The 20,994-nt window shown below is 34.2% G+C and overlaps 2 protein-coding genes and 1 long non-coding RNA gene across 3 annotated transcripts; 2 read left to right on the top strand and 1 right to left on the bottom strand.

Annotated features, from left to right (window-relative positions):
- Positions 1-2,283: 2,283 nt before the first annotated feature.
- Positions 2,284-10,805, top strand: LOC114388530 (secretory carrier-associated membrane protein-like). The gene is made up of 13 exons (XM_028349063.1): positions 2,284-2,667; positions 3,307-3,372; positions 3,913-4,029; positions 4,154-4,216; positions 6,537-6,570; positions 6,816-6,938; positions 7,955-8,017; positions 8,123-8,216; positions 9,396-9,441; positions 9,530-9,597; positions 10,088-10,136; positions 10,291-10,356; positions 10,458-10,805. Exons 1-13 carry the CDS (start codon positions 2,611-2,613, stop codon positions 10,542-10,544), a joined length of 933 nt encoding a protein of 310 aa, XP_028204864.1. The 5' UTR covers positions 2,284-2,610; the 3' UTR covers positions 10,545-10,805.
- An 894-nt stretch (positions 10,806-11,699) lies between these two features.
- Positions 11,700-12,674, top strand: LOC114386548. The gene is made up of 3 exons (XR_003661108.1): positions 11,700-11,964; positions 12,073-12,146; positions 12,313-12,674. It is a non-coding gene; the product is annotated as an uncharacterized LOC114386548 (long non-coding RNA).
- A 6,705-nt stretch (positions 12,675-19,379) lies between these two features.
- Positions 19,380-20,542, bottom strand: LOC114386772 (glycine-rich cell wall structural protein 2). Its single transcript, XM_028346817.1, has 2 exons — positions 19,943-20,542; positions 19,380-19,582 (listed from the first exon to the last, which is right to left on the bottom strand). Exon 1 carries the CDS (start codon positions 20,392-20,394, stop codon positions 19,954-19,956), a length of 441 nt encoding a protein of 146 aa, XP_028202618.1. The 5' UTR covers positions 20,395-20,542; the 3' UTR covers positions 19,380-19,582; positions 19,943-19,953.
- Between the last annotated feature and the right edge of the window lie 452 nt (positions 20,543-20,994).

Genomic DNA, 20,994 nt, shown 5'->3' with positions numbered 1-20,994 from the left:
TAAATCAAGGTACTAGATCATTTTAACTATTGGTTTATTATTTCTTGGAACTTAAGGAAGTATTCAAGTTTAAAATATATTATTACCAAAATTTAATAGTTAAATAGTCAATAGGTGAATATAAAATAATACTAAAAATATTTAGCCAATTGGATGTACTGTGGTGCAGGCGTGCAACATCATATGATTCATGCCACAATGAGGCTATTTTAGCATATATATAATAATTATATATTTATTAAAAAGAGAAGTAGTATAAAACATTAGGCATTATACTCTGACTCATATATTCCGGGAGGATAACGTTTGTGATATTTAAATAAGTATGCTGAAGAATGAACTGAAATAATTAAGAGTTTGGAACATATGCAAAACTCGTTAGTTAGATGGTAAAATCAATGCAAATATCTTTAGCAGAAGATTTAATTGCTAGGTTCAACTTGCAAAGGTGCAGGAAAATATAAGGTAACTTAAATGGTCAAAAGAAGAAGAAAAAAGTCACAAATTTAATTTTTTTTACTAATAAAACTAATATTCTAGTCCTCTTGTTATATATATATATATAACTTGCAAAGGTGTAAAAGTTCAAACATTGCAATGTATCCCGTCTATTTTTTTGTCTTCCATAGAGTCGCCTATGAGTTTTTTTTTTTTTTTTCTATTCACAATTCACTTTTGATGGATCCTTCCTTGAATTTAAACTAAAAACATACAAAAATTAACTACCTTCATATTCACAAGCATACAAACATACACAATTTCCGTTTGCTGAGATGAGGTATTTATATTTTTAAGATTACGCTGAGGTAGAAGCTGATTTTTTATTCATTAAACAAAGTGGAATTCGGTGGGCATTTAGTAATTAGTTCAGTGTGTTTTAAAGTAATAATTTTTTTTATCATCTTTTTAATGAAACTTAAAAATATTATTTTTCAGAATTTATGTTTTCTCAATTTTTTATCAGCAATTTTTGTTTTCTCAATTAAGTACTCAATCTTTTTAAGTTATAAAAATCTCAGCAAAAGATACAGAAGACCCTGAAAAAATACACAAGCATGAATAAAATTACATAATGATAAGAACGAAAAAGTAGTAGTTGGACTGTAATATTATATAAAGCAGACTCTGAGGATTTTGTATAGGTACCTAATACTCTTGAATTATTTATTTCGAATATGCTGCAGACATTTTGAATTCATTTTCTTACGAAAATATCGTAACGAAAGAATATTTAATTGAAGAAAAAAAAAAAAGGTGTTTCAGCATCCCTAAGAGTTGCAATTGCAAGTTTGCAACAACAAACACTTAGCATCTCCACTGAGAACTGAGAAGACATAGAAACCGGTTTTAAAACTCTAAAGATTATACGGAATCAAGATTTAAAAATTTAGCTTGTTGCTAAAAACCATTACACTACGCATTTATACAAAAGAAACTTTATTAACTATTATTTTTAACCAAGGTAAGAATATAAGATAGACCTTTTAAATTCATCAATCAACTTGAAGTAATCTGGAAAATATTTATTTACGTAAGTCTTTAGAGCGTGACCATGACTGGGTTTAACACTTTAACGGACATTGATATTTTGAATAGATTAACTTTGGACGTAGAAATTTGATGATGGTCTACTTAATAGTCAATTAACTCAATATATACGTATTTGAATTAAATTATTTAAAAAATCGATTATTTTTAATATTTTGTTAAAAATATGTTCAAAAATAATTATTTCTCATAATTTAAATACTCCTAAACTCATGTTAAGCAATAAAATGGACTAAAGTCTAAACAGTGTTCTATGATAGAGACATTGTCAACTTGGAGTGGTGGAGTGGACCTACGTATAAAATAATTCTTGTATGAACATAATATTTATAAACATTGTAATAAAAAAATATAATATTAAATGATTCCAATATAAAATTTAAGATTGATTTTCTTATGAATTTAATTAAAATATATTACCAGTATAATTTTTCAATAAATAATTGTACACTACACTATCATTCAATCATAATATTTATATTTTTTTCTTTAAAAATATTTTTTATATTGATAGTACATAAAAATTAATTTCTATTATTATATGTGATGAGCTTTTAAATAATGACATCTATTAACAATTAACATCACGCGCTCGTACATAAATTACTCAAAACAAAAAACAAAAAGTCTCAAGCCGAATATGTAAGCACAAGAAGTACAAGCTATACTAAATAAATAAATAAAAAGTTCGATAATCAGCAACTTATTCATTTGTTTAAGGCTCAGCAATGTCATTCAATTCTTTGAAATATAGTAATTTTCCCCCAAATAATTTGTATGATAGCAACGTTGAAAACAGAGTCTCTGTTTCTCTGAAGCTGACCAAAGACCATTCTCCTGTCTAATTTGCTGGCATTATTGCCGTCTTGTTGTTTTTGCACCCAAATTCCCTTCCCTTGCATAACAAGTTTCAATATTTCCAATTTTAAGATTCCAAACACACCCCCCCTTCCTCTTTTTTTTATCCCTTTTCTGCTTTGTTCTCTGTAGAGTAACAGATCTTTGCATTCTCTGGTTATAATTCCGAGCCGGGTTTCTTGTTAGCACCGTTAACTTCCTCTAATGGCTCATCGCTACGATAGTAATCCCTTCGACGAAGAAGAAGTCAACCCCTTCTCCGTAAGTCCCTTTCTCTCTTCCCCATGAGTGTTGCTTTCTCAAAGTTGAGTTTTTGTTAACTGGGTATGAACTTTTTTCTGAACTTGGTCTTGTTCAGTGGAGTTTGAGCTGGAAATAATGGATATGTTACTGTTTTGGATTTTGGGTTGGGAATTCTCAGTGGTTGTTTGTCGGTTGACTTGTTTCTTACTATATTTGAATTTGATGTCACCGAAGAAACGGGATTTTGGGTTGTCTATGATTTTGTTTTCCTTGTAGGATCTTATGTTTTCTGCTCATTTTTTGGGCTCTAATTTGAAATTGAGATCAAACGGCACCTCTTTCAAAACTTTTTTTTGTGCTTGTCTGTACTCTCTATACAGATACATTGGAGATGAAATGTAAGTAATTCATAAGGTAAGGGATAAGATCAAATTATGTGGCGGTAGCTGATAGAATCCACTTCTAGTCTTTCATGAGCCTAGCTAATGACAAATTAATGGATGAAGTTTGAATTTATATCGTATCCCCAGTTGGAATAGTTTTATATTTAGTTGCTCTAAAGTTTGAATTTTTTTGTCTGGGTAAAATTGTGTGTGTCGATTTATTTGCAATACATGCTCTTGCCTGATCCTTCAAATTTGGTATACACACTTACAGGAACCAGCTGTAAGGGGAAAAACATCAAGCCAATCAAGTTATAGCGGGGGTGCATTTTACACTACAGTGAGTTTGTTAATTAAGCCCAAGTAAATCATATTATTTTGTGAGCATTACTTTTATTTTTAATGATTCTAAAGGTCATGACCATAGCCCAGAAGTGCTTTAGTGAACAATCTTGTTTGTTCAACTTAAGTGAGCTAACTTGTAGTGGTGATGTTGTTCGCAGAGTAGGAGGAGTCATAAACTATTTTCTGCTTTAATCTTTGTGCTTGCTGAACTATAATGTCCGGGTCCCTGATCAACTTCCTTTTTATAAAGTATAATCAATGTCAAATGACTCCGGCACACTTCTCAGAATAATTAGCCCCACAAAAAAAAAAAATCTTGATGATAAATATCACCCAACGTATTTTATTTTGTCCCCCGCCCCTCTCTGTATTGTCATGGTTTGAACTTTCATAGAGCTGAAACAGGTGGTAAGAACGAAAATAATCCTCAGTGTTCCAAAGGAAACCATTTACCCATATCTTTCCCAGGGTGAAAATAAATCATTCACAATTTCTTGCCTACACCTTATGGATCCTGATGTTCTAAAGTTTTCAGAATCCTGGAAGTGTTGCCCCTGCCACAAATTCAAGGCTATCTCCTCTTAATCCTGAACCCGCTGATTATAACTATGGCTTTGGTGCGACAGTTGATATACCTCTTGATCCATCAACGGTATGTATTATAAAAATTGAGGCTGTTGAAATGCCAAACCTCTTTCTTTTTCATATATAAATGCATTACATGTGTTGTGAAAATTGATTGTGGGTTTTCTAATTATGATTTGTTTTAACATTAGGATTTGAAAAAAAAGGAAAAGGAACTCCAAGCCAAGGAGGCTGAATTGAGAAAAAGGGAACAGGTATGTTAGCGATTTTATGACCTCTTTTTGTACATTTTGTTGTTGAGGTTTCCATAGTTGATACAGAGGTTGGGACCTGGAACAATCCTTTTTTTTGTTGTTGTCTTTTGATTTCTTTTTACTTTTCTGCTTTTTACCCTCTTTTCTCCATAACTTATTTAATGATGGATATGGATATGACTCTAGCAGTCTAGACACAAGAGAAGAGGACCGGAACTATAGGTATTATCGTCGGATTCAGAAACAGGATGTAAAGGAAGCGTTGAAAAGAATGAGTAACGGTAAGGCGGTGGGGCCAGACAACATACCTATTGAAGTGTGGAAAACTCTTGGAGATAGAGGTGTTGAGTGGCTCACCAAACTCTTTAATGAAATTATGAGGTCAAAACGCATGCCGGAGGAATGGAGGAGAAGCACGTTAGTGCCAATCTATAAGAACAAGGGGGATATACAAAATTGTGCAAATTATAGGGGAATCAAGCTCATGAGTCATACCATGAAATTATGGGAAAGAGTGATCGAACGGAGATTAAGAAAGGAGACTCAAGTTACTGAGAATCAATTTGGTTTCATGCCGGGAAGGTCGACCATGGAAGCGATTTATTTATTACGGCGGGTGATGGAGCAATATCGCATGGACCAACAAGACTTGCACTTGATTTTTATTGACTTGGAGAAAGCGTATGATAGAGAGCCTAGAGAGATTTTGTGGAAAGCTCTAGAGAAGAAAGGGGTTAGGGTTGCATATATTCGAGCTATCCAAGATATGTATGATAGGGTATCGACTAGTGTTAGGACACAGGGTGGAGAGTCAGACGATTTTCCCATCACAATTGGTTTGCATCAAGGGTCAACCCTTAGCCCCTACCTTTTTACCTTAATTCTGGATGTCCTCACGGAACAAATCCAAGAGATAGCGCCGAGATGCATGCTTTTTGCAGATGACATAGTCCTCCTTGGAGAGTCGAGGGAGGAGTTGAATGAGAGGTTGGAAACTTGGAGACGAGCTCTAGAAACACATGGCTTTCGCCTAAGCAGAAGCAAATCGGAGTATATGGAATGTAAGTTCAACAAAAGTAGGAGGGTATCTAACTCAGAGGTGAAAATAGGAGACCATATTATCCCTCAAGTCACACGGTTTAAATATCTTGGGTCTGTAATACAGGATGATGGAGAAATTGAAGGGGATGTGAATCATCGCATTCAAGCAGGATGGATGAAATGGAGAAAAGCATCGGGGGTGTTATGTGATGCAAAGGTACCGATCAAGCTAAAGGGAAAGTTTTATCGGACTGCGGTAAGACCGGCGATTTTGTACGGAACAGAATATTGGGCGGTCAAGAGCCAACATGAGACTAAAGTAGGTGTAGCGGAGATGAGGATGTTGCGGTGGATGTGTGGTAAGACTCGACAGGATAAAATTAGAAACGGAGCTATTAGAGAGAGGGTTGGAGTAGCGCCTATTGTAGAGAAGATGGTGGAAAATAGACTTAGGTGGTTTGGACATGTAGAGAGAAGACCGGTAGACTCTGTAGTGAGGAGAGTAGACCAGATGGAGAGAAGGCAAATAATTCGAGGCAGAGGAAGACCCAAAAAGACTATAAGAGAGGTTATCAAGAAGGATCTCGAACTTAATGATTTGGATAGAAGTATGGTACTTGATAGAACATTATGGCGGAAGTTGATCCATGTAGCCGACCCCACCTAGTGGGATAAGGCGTTGTTGTTGTTGTTGTTGTACCCTCTTTTCTCCATGATATAATCTTGATACCCTTGCATACATAATTATTTTATCCTGAAAAACTAGTATTCACAGCGGAATATATATCTATTTATGACCGAGTTACTATTTATAAATTACTGGAACAAAATTATGTTTTGTTCAGAAACAATTAATTAGACCAGCAGTAAATGTGCAAACTATATATTGAGTTAATTAACTTAACCATCCATCTGGTTAATTGTTCCAAATTATTTTTATTTTTATTTGTATTATTAGCATTATGAATTGTAATTCTAACCTTCTCTTAACGAATAATTGATTCTGTGGTTGCTATATTATTTTTTTAAAGTTTGGACATTATGAGGGTGTCTGAAATTGTTGTGATTAAATGATGTGCTGACCACTGAATTATGCATCTTCTTAAATGCTATCTTCTACAAATTATGGTGTTTTCTGTTGTATGTTTAGAATGTGTTTGCTTATATTTATTTTTGGTTAGCTTTGTATATGAGAAGCCTTCTCTACTGATTCCTTATTAACTTCACATGCCTGGAAGTTCAGCTGTCTTTCTGTATATATTAATTTATCAAAATGCAGGAAGTCAGACGGAAAGAAGAAGCTGCTGCACGAGGTAATTTACATTTCATTTATATTTGTACTTGAAAATTGTTAGGTTTTTGTAATTCCAAGAATCTGAATAGGGTGCAAGAATAGAGAAGAATGGACAGTATAGAGGTTAAAAAATGAGTTTTAAGGGAGGTTTCCCCAAGTGCTTGGGTGCTTATCAAAAAGTTTGAACTCATGCTTTTTGCTTGAACAATAAATATTTTTTGGTCTACTTTTATTCTTCAAGTGTGTAATTACATTATTTTACAGCTGGAATTGTTCTTGAGGAGAAGAATTGGCCGCCATTTTTCCCAATTATCCATCATGATATTGCTAATGAAATACCAATTCATCTTCAAAGATTGCAGTATGTTGCATTTACTTCATTGTTAGGTAAGTTATCCCATCTTTTGCTCCATTGCAATATGTTTTGCATCATTGAGTTGTTTTTAAGCCATTCTTGAGGGCGTCCCATGCACATTGATTATTTCATTCTTTCATTTCTTTCTTGAGTTGATTCTGTATGAAGGCTCCTCTTTGCATGTTCTCAATAGATGATTGTTTTTGTTCTTTGCTGTGTTTGTTTAATTTCTAAAGCTAATGGTAGGATTGATATAGTTTATTTTAAAATGTAAAAGGGTGCAATAAAGTATCAATTAATTTTTAAATTGTATGAAATTTTGTAGACTTGATTTACTTTATGAGTGCTTTAAACTCAATGCTGGATTGATGTAGTTTTTTTTGTTTTTTTTTTAAGTTGTTAAAGGTGTCATCTGTCATGTTATAAAGTTTGATCCTTGCATATTGCAACATCGATTTTAATTGGCGTCAATGACTAAAACTTTAGATCCTGTAGTAATAATTAGCCAGGGCAATCTTTTTGTGAGAGAATACTATTTCTCATGGAGTTGGCCATTTTTCTGTTACAGTTACCACTGTTTGAGTTAGTTGGCCAGCTGCATTGTTAGTTGGAGTTGTTCTTTGATTTATATTACTGAGTTACTGATTGTACCAGGAATAGTATTTTATTCAATACTGAATCTTTTTTTTCTGAACTCCTATACTTTTCTTTTTTATTTTTGTCCTGCTTTCATAAAATATATAAATGAAAGGCTTGTGAGAAAATTGAAGACTTTAGGTAGGGAAATGTATGAGAATAGGCAGTGATTGTTAAACTGGTTTTGTCTGAATGTTTTAAACTATTGACCTAGCTGGTTGGCACTAACCTGTTTTCTTAAGTTAGTCAATGACATGCTGATTGCACTCTATGTTGAGTTTTTCTTGGCTTGGTGAAGATGCTGTTTTAATTTTATTATGGTTATAATATATAAAGTATCTATAATATGCATTCTTCAAGTTGTGCAATGGAATACTATCTGCTATTGATGATGAAAAATGATATTATGCAGGATTGGCATTGTGCCTCACATGGAATATTGTAGCTGTCACTTCAGCTTGGATTAAGGGAGAAGGTCAGTTTAGATATGAAGCAATAATTTTTCTGGGTTATTGAATGGCTCAAAATCCAAATAAACTCAACAAATTAAATGCATATGGAACTTGTCCTTGTTTTGTAGGAGTGAAAATATGGTTTCTTGCTATTATCTACTTCATAGCAGGAATTCCTGGAGCATATGTCTTGTGGTATCGCCCATTATATCGTGCTTTTAGGTAATTATTTCCCAGACTTACAGGCATTAGGCTGGTTAATTTTTGCCAATATGCAATTGCAAACTTTCCTATTTATATTGCTTCACTTGTGTGAGATCAAAAGTTGTTCTTGAGAGACTGGAGCATTATGGTGTTTTAAAGGAACAACCCCTTGAGGCTTTAACATTGTGATAAAATTTCCAACACAATTAGTGATGTCCATAACTAAATCAACAGTAACTGTATTAAGTTTTTAATAAGTAAAGGAACTAATTCTTTTGAATTTTTATCAATACCAAAGGAACAAGCTTTTTTGATTGTTGAAGAACTCTTTCGAGGTCAACTACATAGTTTTGTTACTCCATTCTGCTGAAAAGATGGTGTTATTCATTGGGTCATAGTTTTTTTATATTTTTGGCCAACAGTGAGTGGGATATCAAGCTAAACGAAGAAATTTGTTGTCCATGAGATTCAGATATCTCAGAAGTATAAAACCTCTAGTAGTGGGCTAATGATTTGGGGTTTTGGGTAGTTTGAGGGTGCTCATAGTTTAAATGTAAACTCTGTCATTGTACCTCAAAAAAGGAGAATAAGATCCTCTGCAGATATGTACTACTTTTGTGATTTAATAATATGGTTGCTTGATCAGAATACTCACTCAAACTATCTGCTTTTCTGTATGACATATTTGGAGGTTTCCACTATTAGGGTCCAAAATGAAACTGGGGTGATTTAACTTTATTATTTAAATATATTTCTGCTATCACATTATTCCTTTTTTGCTTGGGGATGGTATCTAGTCTTCCTCTTAGTAGTTATTTTGTTTTCGTTCTATCTATTTTTCAATTACTTTCAAAAGTAGAAGTTCATTAATTGCTTTTAGTCCTCTATTTTTTTGTCTTCTCTTATTATTGACAATATGATACTATTGCATTTTTTCATATCAACCATCAAGAGACCTTGATGAGATGTCCAGTCCTGACAATTATATTGCATGAAGTGCTCATGAGAACAATAAACTAGTAACTAATAAACGCATATTATACTGTTTGGCCCATGGTCTAATAGGTCACTCCATTGGGTAATCCCCCTCCTCCTGCTTCGATCCTGTGCAATCAAACAAAATGTGCTTGCATATTTTGATCATTGTAATTTGGTTACACTCTTGATTTTGAATTTGTTCCATTGTTATATTTGCAGGACTGACAGTGCTTTGAATTTTGGATGGTTTTTCTTGTTTTACCTGGTAAATTGACTGTTCCGCTTTTATGCATATGAGCTTTGCTTCATATTCAAACAAAATTTACTAATCATGATTCACTTTGTGCTTGCAGCTTCACCTAGGATTCTGTATCTTAGCTGCAGTTGCTCCTCCCATAGTTTTCAAAGGAAAATCCTTGACGTACGATAACGTCGTATATATACACTTCATTAACATGACAATATTGCTTATTACTTATTATTTACATACAGCTTTACTTGTGCAATATGAAGGTTGGGAATTTTTAATGACTTTCTGAAAAACTTGGTCTTTGATAGTATACAATGGCTTTGCTTGATCCATGTAGCATTGTAGGAGAAAGGATTTTGTTGTTGATTTTTTCTAAAATAAAAGTAAAGTATATATGAAAAGATTTATAGAATTTGACATGACTTTGAATTTAGGACTTGTATATAATTATGACTTTGAATCTAGGACTTGTATATACTACATCTAAATTACCAGAGCTGAAATCTAAGTGATCCTAGAATGACTAAGTAAATCAAACTGGTAGCCATGTTTGTGAGAATAATAAATTCCAGGATATAATAAATAAATACTATCTAGAAGCTGGTGTTATTTTCATTTTTTTGGGCCTAATTCTTGGTGCTATGTACTCATTTTGGTACAGAGGCATTCTGTCAGCCATAGATGTGGTGGGTGACCATGCAGTGATTGGAGTAAGTATGCTTGTCTTGAACTATTTATTAATCTCACATGTTGTTTAATTGTCATTTGTCACACGATCCATGTGACCATTTTAAGCAAAACCTTGTTCAATGAAAATTCTCTGCTTCTAAACGATTGATAATTTACTTTGCATTTTTCCTGTAGATTTTCTACTTTGTTGGATTTGGATTGTTCTGCATTGAAACATTGATCAGTATCTGGGTTATTCAGGTTCGAATATACATCTGAATATTTTTGGAAAGTGGAAATACTTAGCACTTTGACTGAACATAACCAAAGTTAATGTTCACTTTTTGTTTGGTTGCATACAGCAAGTATATATGTACTTCCGTGGCAGTGGTAAGGCTGCTGAGATGAAGCGGGAGGCTGCAAGAGGAGCAATGAGGGCTGCAATATGATAAATTACTTTGTGAATCCCTGTGTTTGAATTGCTGTTGTAAATTACTAGACACATGTATTGCGGATAAAGTTATTTTACTGAGGTCTTTTTGTTCTTAGTTGTTTCTCTATTGTCTAAAACATGCTACCTGTTCACCTGGTTTGTTAAATGTATTTGTTGATGTATATTTTAAGTAGAAAGCATACACATAGTACAGTGGTTGGTAGAAACGTGCTTCTCTATATAGTTTTGGTTTAGTCCTATCATTCTAATTTCTAAAGGCTAGTTGTGCTGTGGATCCTTCTTCTTTTCCCATTTCCTCCTTTTCACTAGAAATGCATAGTTATTAAACTCATAAATATTTAACATATTACATATATTTAATATTTAATACTTTTAAAAGATTTAAAATTATAAATTGGTTTTAAATTTTCCTTTTATATCGAGGTCTTTTTTTCTTCATCAAATCTCTTGTTTAGTTTTTTAAACAGGTTATTTTTATATTAAATTTACTTTTTTCTTTTTTATAACATGTGTTCATACCATTATTTAATATTTATTTTATACTTTTAAAAGATATAAAATTAATAATTGTTTCAAAATTTTCCTTTTTTCCCAAATATATTTATTTTAAATAAATTCTTCTTCTTCTCTCTCTCTTTTATAAAAATAGCAGTGATTCTACGAATATACATGAGTAAATTTTTGTTTTATGCCTTTTTGTTAATTTATTTAGGTTCGATAAAAAAATTCACATTAAAATATTGAATTTTATTTATCTGTATTTTGTCTATAAGATTATGTATAAAATGTAGGTGAATCTTACAGCTAAAAATTATGTAAAAAAAATCATATTTGAATCTGTTTTAAATCTAATCTATCATATTTCAGATTTTAATCTCTTTTAAATTTAATCTAATCTAAAATGTCAGATTTTAGCTAAGAATGTTCAATTATATTACAGGGATTATTCTTTTGGTATATAAAATCCCATTAGATAAATCCAATCTTATCCATGTTTATAAGATTTACTAAGATTATGTATAAAATCTAGCAGAATCTTAAAGATAAAATCCGATTGGATAAATCCAATAGCCACTAATATTGGGGATTGGAAATAGAGAACCGTACACTATATAAAAGAGTGAAATTCAACAAAAAATTATTTCTTTGTCACATCACCGCAAAAACTGAAATTTCTTTCTTAAATTACTGTGAAAACTGTACCGACTCCCACATTTCTTGTTGTTGGGTTGCACAGATTGCAGCAGCAGAAAAACCGTGTTTTTTGTTGGTGGATTAAATTTGCTCTAGGAAATATGGCGGGTTACAGTTACGCTCTAACAATGTAAAGAAAGAGGAAGAAGAGGATGTGCAGTCCTAGAATCTCTCTCGACTCTGAGCAATCTCTCTTTGAAGCCCTACCTCGTGATATTCTAGTAATTAGGAATTTTTATACGTTTTATTTGAGTGAATTTCAAGCTTGAATTTTGATTGTTTACAAGTTTTTTGTTTTCAAATGTGTTTTCTATTTTTCTTCATTGCAGGTTCAAATATCGTGTGGTGTGAACCATAAAGATTTGAAGCAGGTTTTTATGTCTCAAAAACGATTAGAGAAATGGTATGTATAAGTAACATGAGGCTAATTGCATTACTGTTGTGTGTGTAATTTAATTCTTGATTATTCTGATCAGTAATTATATTGTTTATTATATGATGGCTAAAGAACATTTTGATGTTGGTACACCAAAGACGTTTGTTTTTCTTAATCCATTTTATTTATTCAGAGAATACAAATGGGTTTAAGGAAATTGAAGCTCCAAACACTGGTTGAGGAAAGTAAATTGCAAGAAGTTGGATGACAATATCTCGCAGACCTTGTAATAAAGTAACCCAAAAAAACACCTAGTACAATGGTTGGATTAACACATTTTCTTAATGAAGAAAAACCAGTGTAATGCAATAACCCCAAAAAATCATAACATTATTCTTTAAAAAGAAGCAGTTGAAGCTAAAGCAATGTGAAAAGGCAGCAAAAATGCTGCTTTGCTTTAAGGGAGACTGCGAATTTTCATTGAAGATAGTCTTAGTGTCATTCTTGATTGGTATTCATATCATCATTTATCACATTGGTGGGTTATTAAGTGTGCTTACTTTTTGTGGAACAATTCTTAGCAACTCAGGGACCGAAGACCATTACAGTTGTATGACTACAACTGGCTGAAAAGGATTTCAATAAATAGCAAATATTCCTTGGATTATATTGGATTAATATAACTATATGTTAAATATAGAAAGCATAAATTTAAACAATCTTTAAGAAAAAATATTTTATTGATAACTAAGTTAAAATATAAAAATGAGAAAGATACATGACTGTATAATTTTTAAGAAGTGTGCCCAGATTTTGCCACACCTTGTGTTGAAAATCTGGGGTCACTTGTTTTAAATAATATTAAGTTTTGCCTTTAATAAAAATATTCAAATCTATAAGAATCGTTGACCCATTTAAAATCAAATGATAATAAATCTTGTAAAAATGTTTTCTTTTGCTTAATTAATCCTACTCATTTTCCCCCCTTTTCTTACGTGTTGGTTCACAAACTATTTTAACTCAATTATATAATTTACTTGCCATGTTAATTAGCCCAAATTAAAATTTATTAGAATGCGTTATGTGTCTACTAAAATGGTATGCGTACCGTCAACTTTTCGAATAATAATTATTGAACTCGTGAGAAAAGAAAAAGAAACTGTTATATTAAAAACGATTCGCATATCTGGTTGGAATAGATTCAGATTCATGTGATTCACTTATGGGGAGAAAAATAGTTTTCCATTTGTCGTTTGGATATGGAATATTCAGATTTGTTATTAATTTATGCTGAAAAAATATAGTGCATCACTTTTACACATTGCAGGATAAAATTAACAGAATCTTAACACTATGAAGGTACAACCACAAAAATAGTTTTAAAAAGATAGTCTGTATCGTTGACCGCTTGACGAGTTTAGAGGAACTTCATTAATCTTACGGTGGCTAAATCGGTGATGCTTCTTATAAGTTAGTATTATTAATATTTTACAACCTTTAGATTCAATGTTAATACAGGAGTAATTTCTAATGTTAATTTTTCATTATTTTTTTTAAGTAAATTACACTCTCATCACATGTGTTTTTTTTAATTGTACTCAACGGTTTTTTTTTATATCTTACAAAAAATCTTTCAATTATTTAGCTCACATTACATTCAAACTCTCTTCCTACTAAACACGGTTTAATAATTTAACAAAAAATAGACACATATTGATCACATGACTTTTAATGAAAATTTATATCTAAAATATCATCATCTTTTTCCTCACACTTGAATCCCATGTGTTTTTATTTTCTTCAAATTGCGACTAACACTTTATTATTTTGCATCTTATAAAAAATTTCTTACTTGTTTAGTTCATATTACACTCAGACTTCCTTCCTCCTTAACACAGTTTGATTTAACATAATAGACATATGTTGGTCATATGACTTTTAATGAAAATTTATGTCTAAAATACCCTCATTTTCTTCCTCTTACCTCCATAAAAGACATGATATCATTTTCAACCTGAAAATATTTTGACACTCTTCGTTCTTTTTCTTTTTTCTCTAATTGAATGTAAATTCTGTTGGATTCAATTGGAATCCATCACTCACCAACAGAGAGAAGAAGGTTGAGAAGAATTGAGAGGAACTGAATCTTTATTGATGAATGAATTGATTACAGTTACAGCTCATTTTCTGAAGTATATATTCTATGACTCCAGGTGTAATTCTGTTACACCTATAACAAACTCAAAACAGAAAAATAGTATATAAACTGAAATGCACTATATCAATTAATATCTATCTGTGATGCTATCAGGTGCTACTAGCACCATGTGACTTTATTTGAATTACCCAAAATACAACACTTCCCCTTAATTCAAATCTTCAAAACAAATGACTCCAATCTCTTCCCTTAGCTTTATGAATCTGTCTGGTTTAACAGCCTTGGTTAGCAGGTCTGCTAACTGATCTTCAGTGGGACAGTAAATCAATTTCAGAACTCCATTATTCACTTGTTCTCTGATGAAATGAAACCTTGTTTCGATGTGCTTGCTACGCCCATGTGAGACTGGGTTTTTAGCAAGACTAATTGCTGATTTATTATCTATCAGTAATGACAGTGGCATCTGTACTTCACATTTCAACTCATCAAGCAGTGATTTCAACCAAATTGCTTGACAAGCAGCAAAGGAACCAGATATATACTCTGCCTCACAGCTTGAGAGAGCAGTAACTGGTTGTTTCTTTGAGCTCCAAGACACAGCAGCTCCACCAAATTTGAACAAGTAACCAGATGTGCTTCTCCTATCTGTCCTGTCCCCACACCAATCAGCATCTGAGTAACCAATCAATTTCATCTCAGCACCATCAACACTACTTGGAAACATCACACCATACTGCATAGTTCCCTTCACATACCTTAGAACCCTCTTGGCAGCCAAGAAATGAGATTTCTTTGGCCTATTCATGAATTTACTCAGCACGCCTACGGCATAACAGATATCTGGTCTGCTATTGCATAGGTATCTCAGTGAGCCTACCAACTGTTTGTAACCAGTTGGATCAACACCTTCTTCCTCAGGCTTGTCTTCAAGCTTCTGGTTTGTTTCTGCCGGTGTGATTGCAACATTGCAATCCTCCATCCCAAATCTCTTCAGAATTTCACCAGCATATTTCCTTTGATGCATGACAATCCCATATTCAGTCCACAAGAATTCTAACCCAAGGAAATATGACAATTTCCCTAAGTTAGTCATTTCAAATTCACTCATCATAAGTGAAGTGAAATTATCAATCTCTGTTGTATGATTACCAGTCACTAGTAAATCATCAACGTATAGGCACACCATTAACACCTTGTTATCCTCCTTCAACATGACATAAACTCCATGTTCTACCACACACCTTTTGAAGCCAAGTTGAGCAAGATATGCATCAATTCTCCCATTCCATGCTCTTGGTGCTTGTTTGAGCCCATAGAGCGCCTTGTTCAACTTGTATACCATTTCCTCCTTGCCTTCTAACTCAAAGCCAGGAGGTTGAGTCACAAACACAGTTTCTTCTAGTGCCCCATTCAAAAATGCAGATTTTACATCAAGATGTGTCAAACTCCACCCCTTATTGCTTGCTAGAGAGACAATCACTCTCACAGTTTCGTGCCTTGCAACTGGTGCAAAGATCTCTGTATAATCAACTCCTTGTTTCTGCAAGAAACCTCTAGCCACAAGCCTAGCCTTGTGCTTCACAATTCTGCCCTCAGGATCCAATTTCAACTTGAATACCCATTTTACACTTATTGGTTTCTTGTTCTTAGGCAATTGAACAAGATCCCAAGTATGGTTCCTTTCAATTGATCTCAACTCATCTTCCATTGCTGCTCTCCACTCACTAATCTTCAATGCTTCAGTGAAGTTGACTGGCTCTGCATCTGCTAAGAGAGCGAAGTGAATCAAGTCACCTTCGTCAGTCACAGCACTATCTGGCAGCACCTCACAATCTTGCAGTCTCCTTGGTAATTGTTTCTGCCTCTGTGGTCTCACTGCTGGAGTAGCGGGCACATCGTGTACTACATCACCAGGCACATCATCATTAGGTGCTACAACACCATTCACACCATCATTATTCACTTCTGCAGCACTGTGATCATCACTCTCACTGTCACTGCATATATCGATTTCTGGTGCAGCCTTGAATTTCACTTCCCCTATCTCCCAGTCCCATGACTCATCTTCTTTGATCAAGAGATCTCTACTAATACACGTCTTCTTCAACTTGGGATTGTACAACTTGTAACCACCAGTTGAGTGGTATCCAATCAATACCATGACTTCACTCTTGTCTTGCAACTTAGTTCTCTTAACGTCTGGTATATGATTGTAACACAAAGATCCAAACACCCTTAGATGACTCACTGAGGGCTTCTTGCCACTCCATACCTCCATAGGTACCTTCAACTTCAAGCTCTTTGTAGGACACCTATTGAGAATGTAAGCTGATGTTGTTACAGCTTCACCCCAAAACTCATGAGGCATGTTCTTTTGTTTCAACATGCTCCTTGCCATATCAAGCAAGGTCCTATTCCTTCTTTCAGCAAGTCCATTGTGTTGTGGTGTGTATGGGGGAGTGACCTCATGGACAACACCTTGAGCTTCACAAAATTCCTCAAATGCTTTTGAGGTGTATTCACCTCCACCATCTGTTCTCAATATTTTTAATTTCTGGCCACTCTGTGTTTCTGCCACAGCTTTGAATTTCTTGAACACCTCTAATGCTTCACTCTTCTGCTTGATGACATACAGCCATATCATTCTAGTAAACTCATCAATGAAAGTAATAAAGTATTTATTACCTCCAAGTGTTGGCACTTCAATAGGACCACAAATGTCAGAACTCACTGCATGTAGTGGAGAGCTTGCTCTCATAGGTGACTGATCAGCAAATGGCAATCTGGTTTGCTTGCCTTTCAAGCACACATCACAGGTCTTGTCACACACACCAATCTTTGGCATACCTGTCACTAGCTCCTTCTCACTCAACTGAGTTAGACTCTTGAAATTCAAGTGTCCAAATCTCCTATGCCATAGCCAGCTCTGTGATTCAGTCACTGTACTCAATACTTTCACACCAGAATCTTTTACATTGCATTTAAAAGTCCTGTTCCTGCTCAGTTTTGACTTCAAAACCAGTTTATCAGAATTATCAAACAGCTGCAGCACTGCATCTCTCATAGTTACTGAGTAACCTTTCTCCAATAATTGGCCTACACTCATCAAATTACTCTTCATGCCAGGCACATACCACACATTTTCAATCAAGACAGTTCCACCATCCTTCAATTTTACCAGCACATCTCCCATTCCTTCAGCAACCAAGTACTCATCATCAGCACACCTGATTCTACTTTCTTTGCTGGAATCATAGTTAATCAACCACTGCCTATTCCCAGTTAGATGGTTAGAACAACCTGTGTCCAAATACCACCAATCTACTACTACGCCTTCATCATTGGTTGTCACCATTAACATAACAGGTTCTGTATCAGAACTATCTTGAGCAAGATTAGCTTGCTCTGTACCTTTCTCTGGTTTCTTCCACTTACCAGCACCAGACCAACATTCATCAGCAAAGTGACCAAATCTGTCACAATTATAACACTGTATTTTCCTTTTATCAAAGTTCTTTTTCTTATTAAACTTTGAGTTATAACCTCCTTTATTTGATGATTCTGCCTTATCAGCCAGTGATTTTCCTTTATCCTTATCACTACTATTGGGATTCTGTTTAGCCTTCTTATCTAACCACTGTTTCTTCTTAATTTCACGCCAATTTTCCTTAGATGCTGCTTGCAAAGCCTGATCTGTTTCTTTTCCATTTCCTCTTTCAATTACTCTTAATTCAAGTGCTTCTAAACTACCTTGCAATTCATCAATCTTCATTGTACTAGTGTCCTTAGACTGTTCTATAGCAACAACTATATGATCAAATTGAGCAGTTAAGGAACGCAATACCTTTTCAACAATCATCTGCTCAGAAATTGTCTCACCACAGGTCTTCATTTCGTTCGTAACAGTAATTATGCGAGACACATAATCAGCTACCTTCTCATTGTGCTTCATATTCAGGTTCTCATACTGCTTCCTCAGTGATTGAAGCTTGACTTTCTTCACAGTTGCATCACCACCATAGCAACGCACAAGCGTGTCCCAAGCAGCTTTCGTCGTCGTCGATTCCGCAATCTTCTCAAAGATCTTTGCATCAACACACTGGTGAATGTAGAACAAGGCTTTCTGATCCTTCTTCTTCTTTTCGCGATGCAAATTCCTCTGCGCTTCCGTCGCATTTTCCGCCAAATCCGGAACTCCGTCATTCACAAATTCGAGCACATCTTGTGCTCCGAACAACACACGCATCTGTATTGACCAACGACTCCAGTTCTTACCATCAAACACTGGTAAGTGAGTGTTAAATCCACCGTTTCCATTCATCTTCTCACTCTGTTCTTCACTCAAATGAACCTCACAATTCTCTCGTGTTTCCCTGACCCTAGAAAATCAATTGTGATTTTCTTCGATTTCAATCTTTAATTCAATGCGAATTTCCGATTTGAATCACACGCACCTCACGCAGCTCTCGTGTTTCCCAGAATCTCACTCGCTCTGATACCAATTTGTTGGATTCAATTGGAATCCATCACTCACCAACAGAGAGAAGAAGGTTGAGAAGAATTGAGAGGAACTGAATCTTTATTGATGAATGAATTGATTACAGTTACAGCTCATTTTCTGAAGTATATATTCTATGACTCCAGGTGTAATTCTGTTACACCTATAACAAACTCAAAACAGAAAAATAGTATATAAACTGAAATGCACTATATCAATTAATATCTATCTGTGATGCTATCAGGTGCTACTAGCACCACGTGACTTTATTTGAATTACCCAAAATACAACAAATTCACCTTATTGATATGCATGTATTAACATTATTCCTCCATAAAAGAATATTGGATGTAATTTGAGAAAAACATAAATTTATTCTTTTTTTTTTATAAAGATCAAGGATCTTTTATTGAAAACAATCTTATTCGAATCCATAAAATAAATATGGACAATATTTTTCTCTAAGTTTTGATGCTACTATATATAGATGGCTTGAACTCGTTAAGCTAATATTCCACAAACTTAAGGCTAGTTGATTTAAGTGCTTGTGTTTTTCATTAAATTATCTTAATTATTGAAATAAATGTACTATTAAACACTTTCCAAATTTTAAACATACTGAAAGGCTTGTATTTTTTATAAAGACATCCATTAATAGAACGTTTTTGTATTTATTGTTGGGTGAGGAATGAGATCTGGAGTTTGTGGCTGAAGGTTCATATCACATCGACGACCTAATCTTTGTCTCTTACCATCCGCATCCAATAATACGAGAATTTCATGTCAAAACTGCATCTCCAGTGTAGGCTACACAATGCATTGAAACGAAAATGACCAAAGTTGAAGAGCAAATCCACATCATTAATTAAAATGGAACAGCAAGCAATTAATAATATACTATCTTTATATTATATAGTAACCAAAATTACAGTCCATACTTAACACTATCTTAATTTATATCTCATAATTTTTTTTCCACCCATAGATATAACAACACATACCAGTCAAAAACAACACCCAAAACACCAAAAAGAAACCCACCTACGTAGAGATGTATCTACTTTTCATTTATTTATCTAAAAGGGTAACCAAAGATGACCATATAATATAAGTTTAATCGCATACATAACAAATAATACTAGTACAAGTAGTGATAACAAGTGTTACCATATTATGGCTTAGCAATAAGCGATGCACTTCTTTTTGCAATCAACGGTGCAGCCACCGCCACCGCCACCGGCGCCGTAGCCCTTGCCGGAGCGGCTGAATGAGGAGAAGCACTTGGCAGGACAAGTAACCTTCTTTTGGAAACAAGGGCCTTTGTCTTTGCACAGAACGGTTGGTCGTATGATACCACCTTTAGAGGAGCCACCATTCGGACCTCCATACCCGGATCCGTATCCTCCTCCTATGATGCCATTTCCAAACCCGTTTCCAAAACCGGGTATGCTGAACCCTCCTCCGGGGCCAAAGAACCCACCACCATCACCTTGGTTGTTGTTGTTTTTGTTGTCCTTGGAGTGCATGACTTGATCAGGGTTGGATGCGGGTCGGGTTGCCAAGGAGGGTGAAGCTATGAAAAGTAGTAGAGAGAACAAAATGGTGATCGTAGGTTTCATTTTTGTTTTTTTTTGTGTTTGAGCTCAAATTTCAGATTTTTGTTTGAAGAAGTCTAGTTTGTAGCTTATGTGTGAAATATGATGAGAGTTGCGAAAGGGGAGATAGTTGGGGAGGAATATTTAAATGTGTTAGTGGAAGGGAAAAAGCATTTATTGGGAGGGTGTGGAGGACCGATGGGGTGATTTATGATCTTCTAGTGGTTGGCTGCATTTATTATATTTACTTCCCACTCTCTTTCTGCCGTTTGGACCGAGTTTAAAGCACAATTCTAACCTCTATTATTACTACTATTATGTAATGCTAATTTCACTAGCTAGCATATGATAGTAAGAAGTCAATACACACCATGTCTTCATCATATTCATGCATCGAGTATCTTGTCATAAAATCAAACACCTAAACTTAAATGCAATATATTACATGTGTATTTGAGAACTTTTTTTAATCAAAATTACAGTTTCATTTTAGTAATTTGAATCCAAGTGAAACTCATATTTAACTTAAAAATAGTACTATAAATAATCAATGTGCATGTTGTTAGTTTGGGTGGAATTGAATTCTAATCTCTTAAATAAGATTTTGAGCTCAAATTTTATAAA

The sequence above is a fragment of the Glycine soja genome, chromosome 15, assembly GCF_004193775.1.
Source record: "Glycine soja cultivar W05 chromosome 15, ASM419377v2, whole genome shotgun sequence".
Lineage (NCBI taxonomy): Eukaryota > Viridiplantae > Streptophyta > Magnoliopsida > Fabales > Fabaceae > Glycine > Glycine soja.
Note: the sequence above shows the minus strand (reverse complement) of the source record. Positions and strands in the feature narration are given on the sequence as shown.

Bases quoted from the DNA above. Each gene is read 5' to 3' on its own strand.
- LOC114388530 (XM_028349063.1), top strand. From the start codon at position 2,611: ATGGCTCATCGCTACGATAGTAATCCCTTCGACGAAGAAGAAGTCAAC. The intron at 2,668-3,306 runs GTAAGTCCCTTT...ACACACTTACAG, and splicing joins AAGAAGTCAACCCCTTCTCC to GAACCAGCTGTAAGGGGAAA. The intron at 10,357-10,457 runs GTTCGAATATAC...GGTTGCATACAG, and splicing joins TCAGTATCTGGGTTATTCAG to CAAGTATATATGTACTTCCG.
- LOC114386772 (XM_028346817.1), bottom strand. From the start codon at position 20,394: ATGAAACCTACGATCACCATTTTGTTCTCTCTACTACTTTTCATAGCT.